The sequence below is a fragment of the Pecten maximus genome, chromosome 1 (genome assembly GCF_902652985.1).
Source record: "Pecten maximus chromosome 1, xPecMax1.1, whole genome shotgun sequence".
In the NCBI taxonomy this organism is placed as follows: domain Eukaryota; kingdom Metazoa; phylum Mollusca; class Bivalvia; order Pectinida; family Pectinidae; genus Pecten; species Pecten maximus.
In genome coordinates, this window is record NC_047015.1 from 34,757,969 (window position 1) to 34,776,295 (window position 18,327).

The 18,327-nt window shown below is 35.0% G+C and overlaps 1 protein-coding gene across 2 annotated transcripts in view; it reads right to left on the reverse strand.

Moving 5' to 3' along the window:
* LOC117331620 overlaps positions 1–11,716 on the reverse strand; it is a 47,363-nt gene extending 35,647 nt beyond the window's left edge. Inside the window, exon 1 of one of the 2 annotated variants that reach the window (XM_033890441.1) lies at positions 11,454–11,716. In XM_033890441.1, the coding sequence (XP_033746332.1) occupies positions 11,454–11,688 (235 nt within the window). In that variant the 5' untranslated portion in view covers positions 11,689–11,716. The remainder of the gene's footprint in view (positions 1–11,453) is intronic. The other variant, XM_033890450.1, reaches the window with a different exon arrangement.
* Between the last annotated feature and the right edge of the window lie 6,611 nt (positions 11,717–18,327).

Consider the following 18,327-nt stretch of genomic DNA (forward strand, 5'->3'; position numbering starts at 1 on the left):
ACATCTGCCCCAGTCCATTATTCTGACGCCGGAATGTCATGTCACAGACACGTCTGTATGACATCTGTCCCAGTCCGTTATACTGACGCCGGAATGTCATGTCACAGACACGTCTGTATGACATCTGTCCCAGTCCGTTATACTGACGCCGGGATGTCATGTCACAGACACATCTGTATGACATCTGTCCCAGTCCGTTATACAGACACCGGAACGGGACACTCTTCCAGTGGTGATTGTCCGTTAAGGATTGACTAAGTATCATTGTTAAGATTTTGGTAGAAGATTCAAAAGGTCAAAGGTAGGAAGGTGACAATAGAGACGTTAGGAAGAACATGTCGTTTAGAAAGAAGAGAAGATATCATGATCTAAAATGTCCCCGCCTCTCACGAACCAGTGGTATACCAGATACAATTCTTACATCCATACCCTCCGAAACATTGTGTGAATGGTTTAAAACGTAAACCTTGTCTTGAAGTCATTTTTATTTGGCATTTCATTCCCCGTCACTTATTCTTTGACGGAGTTAACATGTTAATTTGGACATTTAAACACCGTACATGTCTCAATCTAGCATACAGGATAGATCACGCTTACTGTGTATTACCACACTTCATGTCGGAACAACATAACGTTCGGATACTTCACCAGTTTCTACTCGGTTGAAGTAAAAACTCTTCCTACTAACTGTTAGGTTTAAGCACATGTGTTGTTTTTGTTTTGAGCAGGAACAGTAAAACAAAAACAAAATATATATCTCAAAAATGCCTGATTTATAGCAGAAAGTATTGAAGTAAAAGTGCTTAAACCATGTTGTCTTTTTCTCCATGTTCTACTTCAAAATATGTTTTTTAATGCTATACCTTGTGTTAAATAATTAGAATATCGTTGGCGAACCCTGATAACACACAACAAATATCATAGTGATGACTTAGGGATGACCGAAAGTCGTCAGTCTATAAATTATATAGCATCTTAATATGATACTTAATTTTTAAAAAAATAGTGCCGTACATATATATACAGGCTCGTCATCAATACTTTACTTTCTCTTTGTTTGTTAAGATATTTGCTTTGAACACATGCAGCAGCTATGCCACGTTTATGCAGTTATCTCATATATACGGCAATGTTAATTGCCTAAAGTAAATAAAAATAGATTTACTAACTTTGTTACCCACTTACCTACCTACTTACTTGCATGCTTGCTTGGTGACTTACTTCATTGTTTATTTTGTAATGTTTTTTTGGGGGGCAAAGTTTAGGTAAGTTTTGCAAAGGTTTATGCGTTCAATCAATAGTGATGTTTTGGCAAGATAATATTGAAATGTTTTATCATTTTTCATGCTTTCGATTTTACCTTTGGAAATCAAAATTATTTTTTTGTGATTACTTTTGATTTTTTGTTCAACTCCTCATACAGTTTGTGTGTAAAATAATCAGTCTGGCATTGGAATTTTCGATCCTGATTAATATTTTAAATGTTAGTGTAAGCATTTAGCTATGGTCGCTACCAGTGAGCTTCACAATCAGTGATAGGACTTGTGAACTATAACAATGAGCGCATACTTGCCATTGTACGCATACTCAATCATCTGACGCCATGAAATCATACTTAAAATAATGTTTTAAACAGCAGAATTGGTGATCAATCGGAGACAATTTTAAATATATCAATATGTAAGGTCCTCATTTCAGACAGTATTAATGAGTCACGACAGACGCACGAGGTCCCACGTGCCCTGTCAGACCAGGACTAGTATCCTAGACATCTGTACTTGTTCAGTGACAATGTGATAGATCGATATCTTTGTTATATTGTTGCTTCCAACTAAAAATGTGTCCAAAGCCTCATGGAATTTTGGCACGTGTTGTTGCAAGGCTTACGAAAACATTCCTTCTTGACATGTAGCTCAAACTCGCAGCCCATCTTCCTACCAGACCATTTCCTATTATTCAATTACCTGAATATTTCATATCCGAAGATGTTTTTCCACCAGTCTCGAGGACTGTGTTCCGGCTATTCCAGTGGGACAATTAGTCGCGTCAATATAGCTTTGGCTCGCCTGCAATTATCCGATATACCTCCATCGTTTCCTTCCACATACAATTAGTATCCTGTGAGGATTGTCGTAAAGCCGACAATACACGCGTACCTTTAGTATCCACTTCCGGTACAAAAATTATCCCATGTCCATAATCTCGTTATCTTAACAAAATCGAGTCCAAATTCTTCGCTTCTCTCTTTGTTAAGGGGTCTGGATATTGCAAGGATATCAAGTCCTAAATTGACGAGACGATAGCTGGTTAATATGATCTAATGCCAGCTCCATCTACATTTTATTACCTGTTAGAGGATTCGTATCAGATCGGAGACACACTTATATAGGGATTTACATGTAGGTTGTATACGATTGGAATCTAATTTTTTTTTAGGATTTCTTGTTGAATTTAATATGAATTAACTTTTTTTATCACGGAAATTATGTTTTAACATGTGAAATTAAATATAAAAATCACATTATAAAAGAATATATTGAATAAATATTCTCAAAAAATATCTCGCCCAAAATCAAACTATAAATTTTGATATTCTCATTCAAGCTATTTAGTTTTTGTCTTTATACAATTTGCTTTCTCGGTATTTTCCCGCCATGTGACACACCATTCATCAACTGTTTTGTACTTTAATCAAGTTACAAAATTTATACATGCTGACGTTGCCATTAGAGCGTAAGCAATGGTTCCCTCCATGTTGCTTGTTTATTGTCACAGTTTCATTCCAGGTTCGTGCAAAAGCATACATAAATTACGCTGATAATGATTACAGCTAAAAAGTTAACAATTTATGAATGTTTTATCTGTCAATTAAATTATTATTGCTATAAGACTTTTTAGTGTTCATCAGGTTGGCACGACAGGTGGAAATGCAGCAGAATAAGGATGAATCACGTGATTACGGACGATCTGTGCTGGCACAGTGATATGCCTGTAGGTAGTCCCCTGAAATCAATACATGCTACACAATCAGGTTATTATCATATGACTTCATAGTTTGAAGGTAAATGTCGCCCATTTGACATTTTTGATGATTTTCCCTTTTATTTGGACATCTTTGACAATAAATAAATAAGTAAATAAATAAATAATTGAAACAAATTCGGCATTATATCAGTGATGTCAATCTGCGGATTCAGCTTAGTTCAGTGACTGTAGATCCCTACGTTAACTATGATAAGAAGCTCACAGGGGGCCTGGGTGGGTGTTGTAGGATTGTGGAATACGTACCTCACAGGGGGCCTGGATGGGTCTTATCGGATAGAGTGGAATACGTACCTCACAGGGGGCCTGGGAGGGTCTTATCGGATAGAGTGGAATACGTACCTCACAGGGGGCCTGGGTGGGTGTTGTAGGATTGTGGAATATGTACATCACAGGGGGCCTGGGTGGGTCTTATCGGATAGAGTGGAATACGTACCTCACAGGGGGCCTGGGTGGGTCTTATCGGATAGTGGAATACGTACCTCACAGGGGGCCTGGGAGGGTCTTATCGGATAGAGTGGAATACGTACCTCACAGGGGGCCTGGGTGGGTCTTATCGGATAGAGTGGAATACGTACCTCACAGGGGGCCTGGGTGGGTCTTATGGGACAAAGTTGAATACGTACCTCACAGGGGGCATGGGAGGGTCTTATCGGATAGAGTGGAATACGTACCTCACAGGGGGCCTGGGTGGGTCTTGTGTGACAAAGTGGAATACATACTTTGCTATGAACATAAGGCCTCATGTTCACAGCGAAGATGACGTCAGCTGAACTGCCAACCCCGTTGCATGGATATCATTTTTAAAATTAAGTCAATGCTTATTGATGCCTTTATCGTGGGACATTTTATGCACCTCAATGTCAATGAAATGCTTGAACTATTACGGTAGGAAATTTTAACATTTTAACTATAGCAATCTAAAGGATAATATATATCATTCGTTATGTGGTAGAAGAAAAAGCTAATCTGATCGAATTACGATTAGTTTGACGGAAAGCGATGTATTCGCCGATAGACTGAAGCTAGTGGTGTAGGCCTACAGTAACTCGTGTGTCAGTCGAGCGGCCATGGCGGCCAGCTTTGAACAAAACATAAACAAATAAACATGATGCCGCGTCCTTGGAGACAAAAACAGATAATTCCTGGAATATGGAAACATCTCTTCAGAGAAATCCCAATCCTTCCTTGGCAGATACGGTACCAGCATGAAGCCACTTAATGAGTTAATACGTAGCGAGAACAAAGCGTCTATGTCATTAAGACACGGCACTCCTTCACAGACTAGGATGTCACGAGTGATTCTCTGTACCGCGAGATTCTACGAGATTAACACGCCAGATCAAAGGATTGAATCTGAAATAGATCACATTTGATTACGTAGCCTTTTTGGACCAGACTACTGCAGACTTTGTCTCCAAACAGTTAAATGGAATATAAAGGAAATGCATCTACGATGAAATCATCACGCCGTGCTCTTAAATAACACATTTCATATTTTAATGAGTGGACTAGTATGTTATTTGTTATGTTATCGAAGTGTCCAGATCGATACTATATCTATACGTTTATTACGTACATATGTATTGTGATATTGCTGGTTAACCAATGCTATCGTACCCTGTATAATCCCACTGTCAGGAGCGACCCAGATTCTATTCTAATGATCATACACAGGTGTAATGACTTTGTATTATTTCATAGGAATATGACATATGTCAGTGTAGAGAGTTTCGTCTGAGCTCATCAGTTTCCCATTAAATAAAGAAGGATGGTAGCAGTTTGGTAATCACGTGTTACGATCAATACATGTTTTGATCGATCATTGGTGGAATTGTTTGTTGGGTATTTTTGCATTTGCCTGAAAATAGACATTTGATCGAAGGGTTTTTAACTCTACAACCCTCAATCATAACAGTGCTACTTAAGTATTTATGTGTGTATTATAACGAAAATTGTATAGAAATGCCTCGAAAGTCAAGAATGACAAATACAGATTATTGAGCCCAAATCAAATTTTCATCGACCTGTACACCCTTAGTATATTTATTATAAGTACACACCAAACGTTAACATTACAATTCCTTGAAGATTAATTTGTCAATGACAATGGCATTGATTTTTTAAATAACACATCCTGATGTTTCAGGGAGGTTCAAGGGATGGACCTGTTTTCCAAGAAATTCCAAAGAACTGTTTTTAAAAGAGGTACCAATGTGAAAATACGCTCTCAATTTATCAAAATTAGACATGAATAATATAACAGAAATGTTGCATTTTGAGGATATGTAGATAATAACTAACCGTATGGACTACTCCTAGACTGTAAAACATGATGCTTGATAATACAATACATACTGTCATAATCATATTTACTGAGTTTCAGAATATTATCTGTAAAGTGAATAGGAACTTATGGATACCAGTGTATAACTCAAAATTCAATATATTGTAACACGTTTTGTGCAACTGAATTCTATATATTGAAGTAAATTTTCATTTGAACAGCCTCAGTTTTGATATCAATTTTTGTGACAGTGATATATGCATGTGCTTTAAGCTCTGGTAATGATACGTTTGGGGGATCAAATGATAGTGCTTAGCTATACATGTCAAATTCAATATTTGATCATATCATATATTACACTCAGCCGGATTCTAATTTCAATTTTAATTTAAGTGTCCAGTATTGTTGATTAGCTATGTCTATGTTCCATCAACATGTTATAATTTTTGCAGCACATGTGCTAAAAAACCTGTGATAATCCTATTATCTATAATAACTGATTGGCTTAAGGTGTTAAATGTACATACACATTATTTAAGATTATATTAAACATCTCTCTCCATAAATATATATGTAACATAAGCGATCAACGTGTCGCTGTTTTGCATGTTTAAGTTACATCTTATTTCTCATTAAAATACACCTTAAGCCGAATTTATCATTACTATTATATTAAATCTCAGTATCTGTATCTTATCATTTAGATATGCTATATAACAATATTTATAGTATGTAATATTTATCATTTTTGTCTTAATACAATTTATCTCTACGTGTGATAATTTGTTAATATTTCCGTGTGTGATATGACATCAGGCGTGTTCGATCCTTATTGATATACCTTGTGGTTTCGTTGTGTGACTTATTGATATACCTTGTGGTTTTGTTGTGTGACTTATTGATATACCTTGTGGTTTGTTGTGTGACTTATTGATATACCTTGTGGTTTTGTTGTGTGTTCGATCCTCATTGACATAGTTTGTGGTTTCGTTGTGTGACTTATTGATATACCTTGTGGTTTCGTTGTGTGACTTATTGATATACCTTGTGGTTTTGTTGTGTGACTTATTGATATACCTTGTGGTTTCGTTGTGTGACTTATTGATATACCTTGTGGTTTCGTTGTGTGACTTATTGATATACCTTGTGGTTTCGTTGTATGACTTATTGATATACCTTGTGGTTTCGTTGTGTGACTTATTGATATACCTTGTGGTTTCGTTGTATGACTTATTGATATACCTTGTGGTTTCGTTGTGTGACTTATTGATGTACCTTGTGGTTTCGTTGTATGACTTATTGATATACCTTGTGGCTTCGTTGTGTGACTTATTGATATACCTTGTGGTTTCGATGGTACCAACCCAGTTTCTAATTTGAGCATGTTCATATTTTGCCATAGTTGATCGATTTTGAGCTAGACTTATTGTTTCATTTTCATGTCGGAATTATTTGTAGGTTTTCTTTATTCAAAAGGCCGAATGTTACAGTAATATCAATCCTGAACTCGAAATTCGTGATTCATGGTCATGATTATTGTTGTAAACTTTCTCACAAATAAACACTTCATTCTTCAGAAACTGTCGAAGGCAATCGGGAAATAACCTGTCATTAAACTTGAATATGTCTTAAAGATATTAAAAGTACTATCCTCGACATGATTCTCCTATTCCTCACATCCAATTAGAACAACACGACGCTCTACCTTCTAAAGTGTATAGAACGTCTTTATATTCTTTATTTTACCAAAGTGAGTGATACTGGGGCATATTTTGTAGAGAAAATACGGTAATGATTGGATACTTAACTGTCTCATTGTTTGATTCAATTTAAAGCATTACCAGTACACAGCATACTAAGTAAATGCATTGCACCAAAGCTGACATTGTTTTTATTTGCAATGTATTTATTTATCAGGACAGGAAACAAATCCATTGTTTAGTTCTTTATTTAGTTTCTCTTTCATAAACACTCAATCTTTATAAAACAAACACACAAATATATTGATTGCGTCGATCTGCCTTCCTAAACCTACCAACGACAGTTAAGACTCTAATTTTAAATGTATGTATTTAATGTATAAAATCAAATCAAACATCCATTATAATTAAGAACATATTTAACAAAGAAAGAGAAATGGTATTCATCGATAGGAACAAACGCATAGACAAAACCGTTAGTGGTCAGAAATTTAATAAATGATAATATGAATATTCTACAAACTATGACGTCAGTTGTGTTTTTTATTAGATCGTCATGATATTAAGGCAGAAGGGGATTTCCTTAGCAATGTTGCTATTTTTATAGAGCTTAAATGCCCTAGCTTCACTGTTGATGTCGTATACATTGTATCTGAATCTTTTTATATTATTTAGTTGTATTTTACACAGACAAAATGCATGAGGTAAATTTGACCTGAAAAAATATTGATCTGGGGCCGGTTGTTCGAACGTTCATTAAATTGAGGCCAGTTTCACATGAAGACATTTTCAAGTTAATTTCAGGTCAATTCTAAAATCTTAATGTGAATGAAGGTGAAATTCAGGTCAAACTCATGTCAATTTGTTGACATGAATCCACTAACCTGCTCTTTTCATGTTAAATAGACCTGTACATTTTCACATGAAATTGACCTGAATTTGACCTGAAGACTTTTTGTCAGTGTACTGTATAGCTGTTGTATTTTCACGGGGCTAGTAATTCGCGGATTTGCCAGTCAGACCTAATTCGCAGGTATTAAAATTAGCGCAACCACGCCTTGTAACCATTCGGTTGAAAATACTTCTGTAAATAATCGCTGGGTATTTATTTTCGGCTACATATAATTACCGCAAAAATAGCGCAATTAAATCCCCCGTGAATGTTATTACCTATACAGTAAACAAAGAATACATTCTTATCCGCCTGTTGACCTTACGTTTTACTTACATAATGTCCGGAATAGATTACTGACGACTAAACTGTGTTAGAACCATAAGTATCTGTTATAAAGGCCGTAACGAACTTTAGCGATAGAAATAAACCCGCTCCTCTCATGATTTCAATGTTTAAATATTTAAAATCTCTAACCGACTATCATATATTCGTGATGACTGCCGCCTCCGTACTCACGAGAGATGCAGTTTGATGTGTTCTCTCGGCAAGTTCAACTGTCGTTATAAACAGTTGGAAATACTAATAAATTTATTAGAGCGATATGAGAGCATGCATTATTTTGCTTTATTGTATTTTTGTTGTTGTCATTGCCCCGGTAATCACTTTGAGGACATTTTTTTGCCCACATGTGTTTTTATCAATATGTTTGTTGTACTGTACATTATAATCATTTCGGTGTATAACCCCAACCAGAGAGATATTTCTCACTTCTGAAGAAGTATGAACGACAGTACTGGACATTACCTTCACACAGTAATCAGTGTAAGCAAACTGTCAGGTGTAGGGACATCTTAATTCGTCTCCTGATCAACGGACCTTTAGTAGTCAGGGATGTGGAATTAAAGATAAGTCTGTTCCGACTATTACTTTTCATGGGGAAAGGGCAATTTGTAGGCGATCGACATACCAGTACTAATGATAGTGATGTCTCTGTGTGAAAAGTGTTTAAGTAAAAGGGCGTACACAGCGTAGGCCAAAGGAGTACACCTATTCCTAGAAATCAAACCACTGCCTGAAACACCTCGTCTGACGCTAACTGCCTGCATCACAAGGTGTCATGTTTGCCATGTAACACCAAAGGCGGAGAATATAGTGCCATTGTAGGCTGATTTGTCACTACATTGCAGCACTTTGTAATTTTCTAGTTTCTTACTGTTGTGACCCTTTTCCTCTCCTCTATTTTCTCCTGTTGTTGTTTTCACCCTTAACACATGTGAACTCCTATAGTAAGTATACTATATCCCGAACAATAGTACAAACAATGTGTTATGAACAAATGTTGTTTAAAATGTTTATATACATATCACATTTTATAGGATAAACATTTCGATGTATGTAGATTATATATTCTTGATTAAATACATGTTTTTATCTTTAATTAAAAAAAACTCCACACAATTAACAACATTTTTCTTTTACATTGAAACTTTTGTTTCAAGAAGAAATTGAACAACTGAATTATAAAGTAACCAGGAAATGTATCTATGGGTACCTCAACGGATTGAATCTTTAAAAACACTGTAGTAAAATATCGAATAGTAATTGCCACTGATACCAACCAGACCGAAATCCATTATGGAGATTCTTTTTCATCTTCTTGCTGTTTGTTGGATAACAAGACATAACATTGATAATTGCTTCTTTTTTTTTAAAACAATATTTGAAATCACCGGATAGCTCGTCATTGGATAACTGATGGAGTGCTTTCTTATGAGTTGGTGATGACATATCTTATGTAGTTGACATTGAGAAATAGCTCATGTATTAATTTTAGACAACACGTTGGTGTCAATGTCTTTCTTTATCTTTCTAAATTTTTTAAGCAAAACACACACACACTTTATTTAGTGGCGAAATATTCATAATGAATTTTCGTGGAGTTGAATCCTTATTCCTAACGAGAGGCCGTATCAGTTTACAGTAATAAAATACAGACAAAGTGTGGTGAATTACTCTCTAGCAAACTAAATTTCAAAACCAATTTCTCACAATGACAAAAGTTGATAATCAAATTTAGAGATTATTGACCTAGTCTTTGTAACTATCAATAAGTGAATCAGTATTCGAAATATTTTACGAAAAAAAAAAAAAAAAAATTAAATTGTATTCTGGAAAAATCCTATTTTATAAAATTACGTCGTTACCTGGCGTCGCATTTAAGCAACCGTTTTAAGTGTATCATGGCTCGTGTCTAATTAGGGAAATACAAATTGTTAACCTGAAAAACACAAAGTGGTCTATTTATATCCGGGACATGTGGTCACAATATACTGACTACAATAAGACAATTAACTAAGGTCAGTATTAAGGTGTAAAGTGAGTGGGAGAGTTTTAGGTTCCCGCAATGCCCCCCGAAATAGCAAGATACAGGGTTCTATATCAGTCGTCCGGTGTGATCATGCAGTAGGGTACAGTACGTCTATCGTTTCTGCGAGCATTCAAACCATTCATGTCTTTAGGGAGACGCCTCTAAATGAGTAAGAGTACCCGTAATGATATCACCAGACCAACTAAATTTCTTCTATGATCCAATTTTCACGGAACACGATCAAACTGACATTAAACACATATATTAAAAACGTTTTCTAATATCGCTGAACCTCGGGGGTACATCAACGTAACCGATTTATGCTCCAGATATATGAAATATGGTCGATAGTAGAAATATAATGACCATAGATGAACATACTGTGGGGCGACCATATGCCTGATCTTTAAGTATGATGAAAGTGAAAAGGCATTGATACCAGTAGATACGCGAAACCAATCCATAAAAAAACTACATGTAGTCATACTAAAGTTAACACAAGACACAGCTATAGTGTGAATGTTGACATGGTAATTGTTCTGTGAGAATCTACAAGACTGGGAACTGGAACACTACCAGGTATTCCATTTTATGTCCATGCCTTTCCCTCCTACATTGTTCCAGATTCGACAGTTGCTATATCTCGTAAAACCAGTCTCATTTGGGAGTTCTACCAGACCAAGGTCATCTTCGCCTGTCTGTTTACCTAACGACATCGTGGACTAGCTTTCAACGTCACGTAACTGTGAGAAATCAACGATTGGAGATCAGGATCTCCTAGATGGCCTCTCATTTGTTTTGAATTTTCTCTTGGTGGTGTGTTGCCACAAACGTTGTAGCAACAACTTTTACAGGTAATATTTTTTGAAACCACAGTTTGTTTTTGTATGGCGCATTGAAGTGACACCCACTAAAATATATAAACTCCTATATAAATAATCACTACTGGAAGCAGTATACAGTTATTGACTGGGGTTGAGGGCAACAGATGATTTGTTGAACCCGAAGACAAACTGTTGCCCGAGGCCGAAGGCCGAGGGCAACAGTTTGTGTGAGGGTCCAACAAATCATTTGTTGCCCGAAAACCCAGTCGATAACTGTTTTGTTATACCCCATTGACTCAAAACATTTTAAAGAGTAATACATAAGAGTAATACATACTGCCGTCTTTTTTCCTTGTAGCGCAGTAGAACTTCCGTAGGATTTCACACAATTCGTAAACTGTAACATTGGTAAGGGGCGATCCAACTGTACATCCAACTGCTTCACAGTATTCATGTAGAAGATTTTCAGCAGTTCTGATAACGTTTTTCGTGTTTTTGCTGTCACGGTCGTTCAAAGTCTTCTGAATTTCATCCTCTGTTGCTTCCGCAAATCGAGTGCTGCCTTCCGCCATTATGTTTGTTTACCACACGATAAGAGGATTGACGTCGCATTGACGTCACGAATTGTAGGTGTGACGTCACTCCGGTCCAACAGCACATTTTAACAGTCGATTTTAACAGTTCTTTGCACCGCTCGACGGAACAGTTCATTTATTGGCATTTTTGTCAATAGAGTTTATATAGAAACTATTTTATAGGGGTATAACAATCCCTTCTGTTATTAATTTCGACGGTTCAAATATAAGCGAGTTAAACGGGATTCAGTTTCGCAGAAAATGTTAAACAGATTATATATAATCTGCTGTAATAACCGTATTGGTCTACGATGTGAAGGGTTGTGACAGCTTAATGTCATATGTATTGGTCTACGATGTCATGGGTTGTGACAGCTTAATGTCATATGTATTGGTCTGCGATGTGAAGGGTTTTGACTACTTAATGTCATATGTATTATCTTAATGTCATATGTATTGGTCTACGATGTGAAAGGTTGTGACAGCTTAATGTCATGTGTATTATCTTAATGTCATATATATTATCTTAATGTCATATATGTTATCTTAATATCATATGTATTATCTTAATACCATATGTATTATCTTAATGTCATATGTATTATATTAATGCCATATGTATTATCTTAATGTCATATGTATTATCTTAATGCCATATGTATTATCTTAATGTCATATGTATTATCTTAATGTCATATGTATTATCTTAATGCCATATGTATTATCTTAATGTCATATGTATTATCTTAATGTCATGTGTATTATCTTAATGTCATGTGTTTTGGTCTATGATGTGAAGGTTTCTTGTAACTTATAGTCATATGTATTCTATTGTAATGATAAAAGCAAGTAAAACTCAAAACCAAATGTCATACACCGATACACCAGTAACATATATTTTATTTCCTGAATAATTAATATAATTAGGTATGTATAACAACAGCACTTGTTACTTGTTTTACTTTGTTTACTGTTTGCTAGTTATGTATAATTGATTTATCTCCTTACTATGAACACTCTCAATTGATAATTTTATTTGATTTGGGGTTAATCAGAATTAGACAATTGTATGTTTTATTTTAAATTCTTATATGGTACCAGTTTATATGCGGTAGGGAGATGCGTGTTTGGTCAACACATGAGTAGAAGACTACTGGTCTTTACGTAATGGACATTATAGTCTGAAACTCCTGTTGTTGATCAGGCACTTGTCTCTCTCCGACGTAGTAAACGAGTTCTAATACATATTTAACAATGATTTGTAAAATATTACAAAGAAAAAGAAAATACATAAGATTATCATTATATATTATTAACAAATACTCCTTCTATATATATACTGTAATTTCCATTCTTGACTAATAACCAGATACTAATCATTTGAAATAAATGTAATATGTTATGGAGAGAACTTTAATATAGGCTTAGCCTGATGTTCAATCCATTTGATTCTCAATAAAATATGTTGAAATGAAATTGCTGTTTGAAATTTTCCATAATTCTCAGAAATGTGATTATGAAGCTGTTACTATAACTAAAAAGCTTCCTTGTACGTTATATATTGCAGTAAACTTTATCTATTGATTTTGTAACATTTTAGTTGGATGGACACACTACCTTAGAATAAATATTGGACGTGCCATCATAGGAACGTAACTTAATTAAATAAATATACATTATTTGATCAAATAAATTGAATCGGACAAAATTATTTATCTATTTATTTGTATTTTCTACGAAATGGTTTAAAATGTTTAAAGCCGTATCAGTATACATGTATATTAGTATGTTAGTGTTTTGTCACTATTAGCAGTGGATAATATAAAACACGTCGTATACATGTGCTATACAGTTATAGAGGAGAAGATCTCACCGTAATGGTCATTTAATCACTAAGATTTCAATAATGTTACACCAAGATTACGTTAAAGTGATTCAGAGAAAAAGCTACATCTGTCAGTAATGAAAATTGATCGCGACTACAGTCCAATCCTGTTAAGTAATACTCAAGTCGCGCAAGCAAATTGCAGCTCGACTAGATAAAGTCCTTGAGAAGTAATCAACGATATCAGGAAATGATGAGAAGACATCTCCAATCAATACGGTCCCCAGTACAATATATAGCAGACAACATTTGTGGACATGGTATTAAGTAATGAAACTTCTAACTTCGATAAGTAAGAGCCCCAAGTACCCTCCACCAACTTCCGGTTTATACTTTGGCGACAGCATGGCCGCTGATAGTAATCTCAACTTATTTTTGTGTAAGAAATTTTGAAAGTTTAAAAAAATATCACAAGATGTCCTGAGACTACATGTAAAATAATGAGATTTGAGAAAATCTGAATAAAATAGAAGTATTTGTATGGGCATAAGATCGTCAATATGATTAGGATAAACATCACGATGGATACTAAATAAATCATTTGTATGTGTACTAAACAAATCAGGGCGGATAATAGACATGTCACGATGGATACTAAATAAATCACTATGTGTACTAAACAAATCCGGGCGGAAAATAGACACATCACGACGGATACTAAATTGTTCTAGACCAATCAGGGCGGATAATAGACACATCACGATGGATACTAAATAAATCACTATGCGTTCTAGACCAATCAGGACGGATAATAGACACATCACGACGGATACTAAATACATCACCAGGAATATTGCATACATTACAAAGGATACTATATACCTCACAAAGGATACTATATACCTCACAAAGGATACTATATACCTCACAAAAGATACTATATACCTCACAAAGGATACTATATACCTCACAACGGATACTATATACCTCACAAAGGATACTATATACCTCACAACGGATACTGGGTATATCACGACGGATTCTAAACACATCGCTACGGATGTCATATCTAAATTGTATAAAACTGTTGTCCAACTTCGATATGTTCAGGCAAATACTTGAACACTGATTTCGTCAATAGCATTTGCACTCTCGGGGTGTGAAAAGCCTATTTGATTCTAACAAGACCGAATATATACTTAGCGAAGTGTGTCTGACTCGAACAGTCTCGATCAGTATCTACTTGTGGCCTCTACGTCAGAAATCTGATTGTCTTAGAAGTCTGGCATTTCGATAAAAGCATATTATAACTTCTCCATTCACATATATATAGTCTAGACGACACTATGGTTCCACAACGTACCGCCCCGCATGTAACACAGTACGTGTCTTATCACATTTGCGGTCCGGAACATCACAGAATGACTGAACATGATGCAATGATATTCACAACTGGACGTATATCATTATATACTGTATATAAAGTATCAAAGTCATGTTCTAATTCACCTTAGTGTCACTTGTAGGAACCTGTAACCGTAGCTGTATACAGTCGGTCATTCTATCAACAATCGACTGCGGTTTACCTTAGCTGTAAATAAATACCAGTATGATGAGATGAATATGGAGTCCTCATATCTTTCCATACAAACCACATGTCGCTGACCTTATTAAAAAGAATAGGATTTGTAATCAAATAGAATATCAGAGCACAACATTATGATTGTAAACAAATACCACGACGATACAGATAGGAATAAAAAAAAAACAAGAATGTAATCAAAAAGAAACATCAATAATCTTATAGCTGGACATTTAATTACACCACACATGACCTTACCGAAAACTGATTCACAAGAGAGAAATAATTATAGTTGTATTTATTAGAGATTTAGGGTATTTATCAATATACAATAAAAACTTTGAAAATCGAATTGACTTCCAACGTAGAACGCAGGTATATTGCAATTATGTTTGATGGACAAAAACATGCATTATTAGTTGTATTAACAACAAGCTTTGTGGTGACACAAACTCGTCCTCAAAAACGTTTAATGAATAACATACAGTCCTGGAGACAAAGGTTAATTGTATCGTCTGCCAGAATACCGATCCTTGCCGAGGTCTGATCTGATACGGATATTATCTAGTTGTTGGTCAGGACTGACAGACTGACAGCGGCCGACAGGTAAAAGACAATACCACCAGCCAAATCAACACGCATAACTTGACATTGCGCATGCCCCTGGCACAAACTATTTCTACCAATTGAACACATTGTACTTTTCAAAAACCAGATAGACAAAAAATAGTATATGATATTCGGATAAAATCAGTGTCCCGCAGCGCCAATACGTCTGCCAGGCTTAAGAGTGGGGAGTTCTGTATATTTATGGGTCAGTGATTATGGGCCAAAATGATAAGACAATAAATGTTTTAAAACACAGTTAACCCGACAAGCCATGCGACTTATCCGAATGATAAAGCTGTCTTTATATATGTTATATCATAGCCGTTATTAATTATTATACAGAGAGATATGGGTCAACCTTTCAGTGACAATGTTTATATTTCGTATAATTAATACATATTTTCTGTAATGACACAATCGTTCACCGCTCGTATACAAGCATGATCATTAACCTAATGTGTCGGATAGATTTAGTAAAAATAACCAGACAGAACCATTTCAATTTGTACAGCTGCCTTCGGCTATGCAGGTGCGTCTAAAATTAATATTTCATTAAAGATTCTATGTGATATCATTAAAAACATATAAATAGAAATTTGTATCATGGTGACTAGGTATTTCAACGTAAACAAACGATATAGTGATACGTAACTAGTCAAATATCAAAACAATTCAACCATACGGAATATATACTGTCATATGCGTCAATTAACTATGCAAGCTATTATAATTGTCGTGTGGATTATTACGCATACAGAAGTTGGATGTAGAGTCATGTTCTGGTACCAACAAAATGTGGTATTGTTATCTATATTTGAAACATTCTTGACACTGTTCAATGTATCTCGAAAGGTTGGCTCCATTTTTAGGTTTAACAGTAAAGAAAGATAACTCCGAATATGTATTTTTTTTTTGGCATGTTTTATTTTTGAATGATGAAATTATGATTAACCTATAGTTGATGAACCATGAATATATATATGATGAATATATCAGGTTTTTATTGAATTTGAAATAAAGCACATTTTTGTTACAGTGCTTTCTCTAACGGTTCAATAAATCCAAAACACAGTTGGGTTCGTTTCTGCCGTTTGTTCCGTATTTAATAAAAAAAAAAACAAAAAAAAAACACTACAGATCCTGCAGGGGTTTACAGAATTGCTTTGATTCTTAATTATGCAATCATGATATGATGGGAAGTTCTATCACCACTCAGTATGTACGAGTAAAGCTCTACCAGTTCCTTAGTTCTTCAATTACAACTTATACCTTTAATACTTTGGTGCTGAGTGAAATTAGTCAAGTTAAAAATCATGTAGTTGTTAGCTATGACCAATAAAATGTCCGTAGATGTCATGTGACTAAAAGTACTCACATTCCACACATTCCTACATACTGTACAGGTAACACACAACATTAAGGGTCCTTACACCACTATTTTTCCTCACACAACTATGGTATCACACAACCATTTTAGGTTTCTTACATCAAGACCTTCATAATACCAACATCCAAATATCATTCTTACACAATATAAATATATATCACCCTGTTACATTTTCTTAAAACGATGCTAGTTGTTTTTCTCTATATTTTACAAGTGGATAATGTTCTGCTAATTTCTATGGAATTAATAAATGAGTAATATAAATCGACAAATTAATAGGACTTTTAAAATATTTTACCGTCTCAAACAGTGTGCGCTATAATACTTCACACCGTCTTAAACAGGCCTTATTTTTGGCTCTATTTGTGATACTGATGCTGTTTATATACAGAGTGTGGGTTAGGATATGTACTGGAGTCCCAATGATTCTGATTCCTCCGCCTCACATAAGTTTGGTGGTGAGTGATGTAATGAAAAATTATAATTCTATTTTCCCTTTGCTATGACAGACGGACAAGACAGCCGTTTATCTTAACTGGGTATTTCGGACTATATGTCAACACAAGGTGACAGTTCATGTTCATTTTGGACGCTGAGTCACAAATACGTTACTTAAATGACTAAGAACCTGATGACGAATATATATAATTTGCACTCAGCAATACCCAAATCAATTTAACACTCAGGAAATATGAAATTTCAAACGAAATATCAATGTTTAACACAACTCATTTGGATTGTAATCACGGCTACATTACAAAATGGGCCTCCCACCTGGTAGGAGGTGAAGGAACAATTAAACCATAGACAGTTTGTTAAAATGTCCTCGCTCAGATGGAATTTCGAGTTAAAGTGAAGCCTAACATTCGAAAACAACAGAAACAATCGAGATAATGAATTATGCAGAAATCAACATCATGAATAAATCAATGATAAATCAATGTTGTTAATAACTGTTACAAATACAAATATCACTATGGTAAAATAATAAAACAAAACATTGTGTTCTATCGATTGTTGAGCAGCCATGAACTATTGAAAACTGACATGCTTGTGAAATAACAAAACACTTATTACCAATTAAACGTGTATTACGTCAAGAACATTACATCTAATGAAGTCATATATCACTTTTGTAGCTTCTGATGCCATACTCAGAGATGGTCATTACCAAGAAACATTACGTAATTATAAAGTCACCCAGATCATTCCTGTAAAATAAAGTCCTACGTT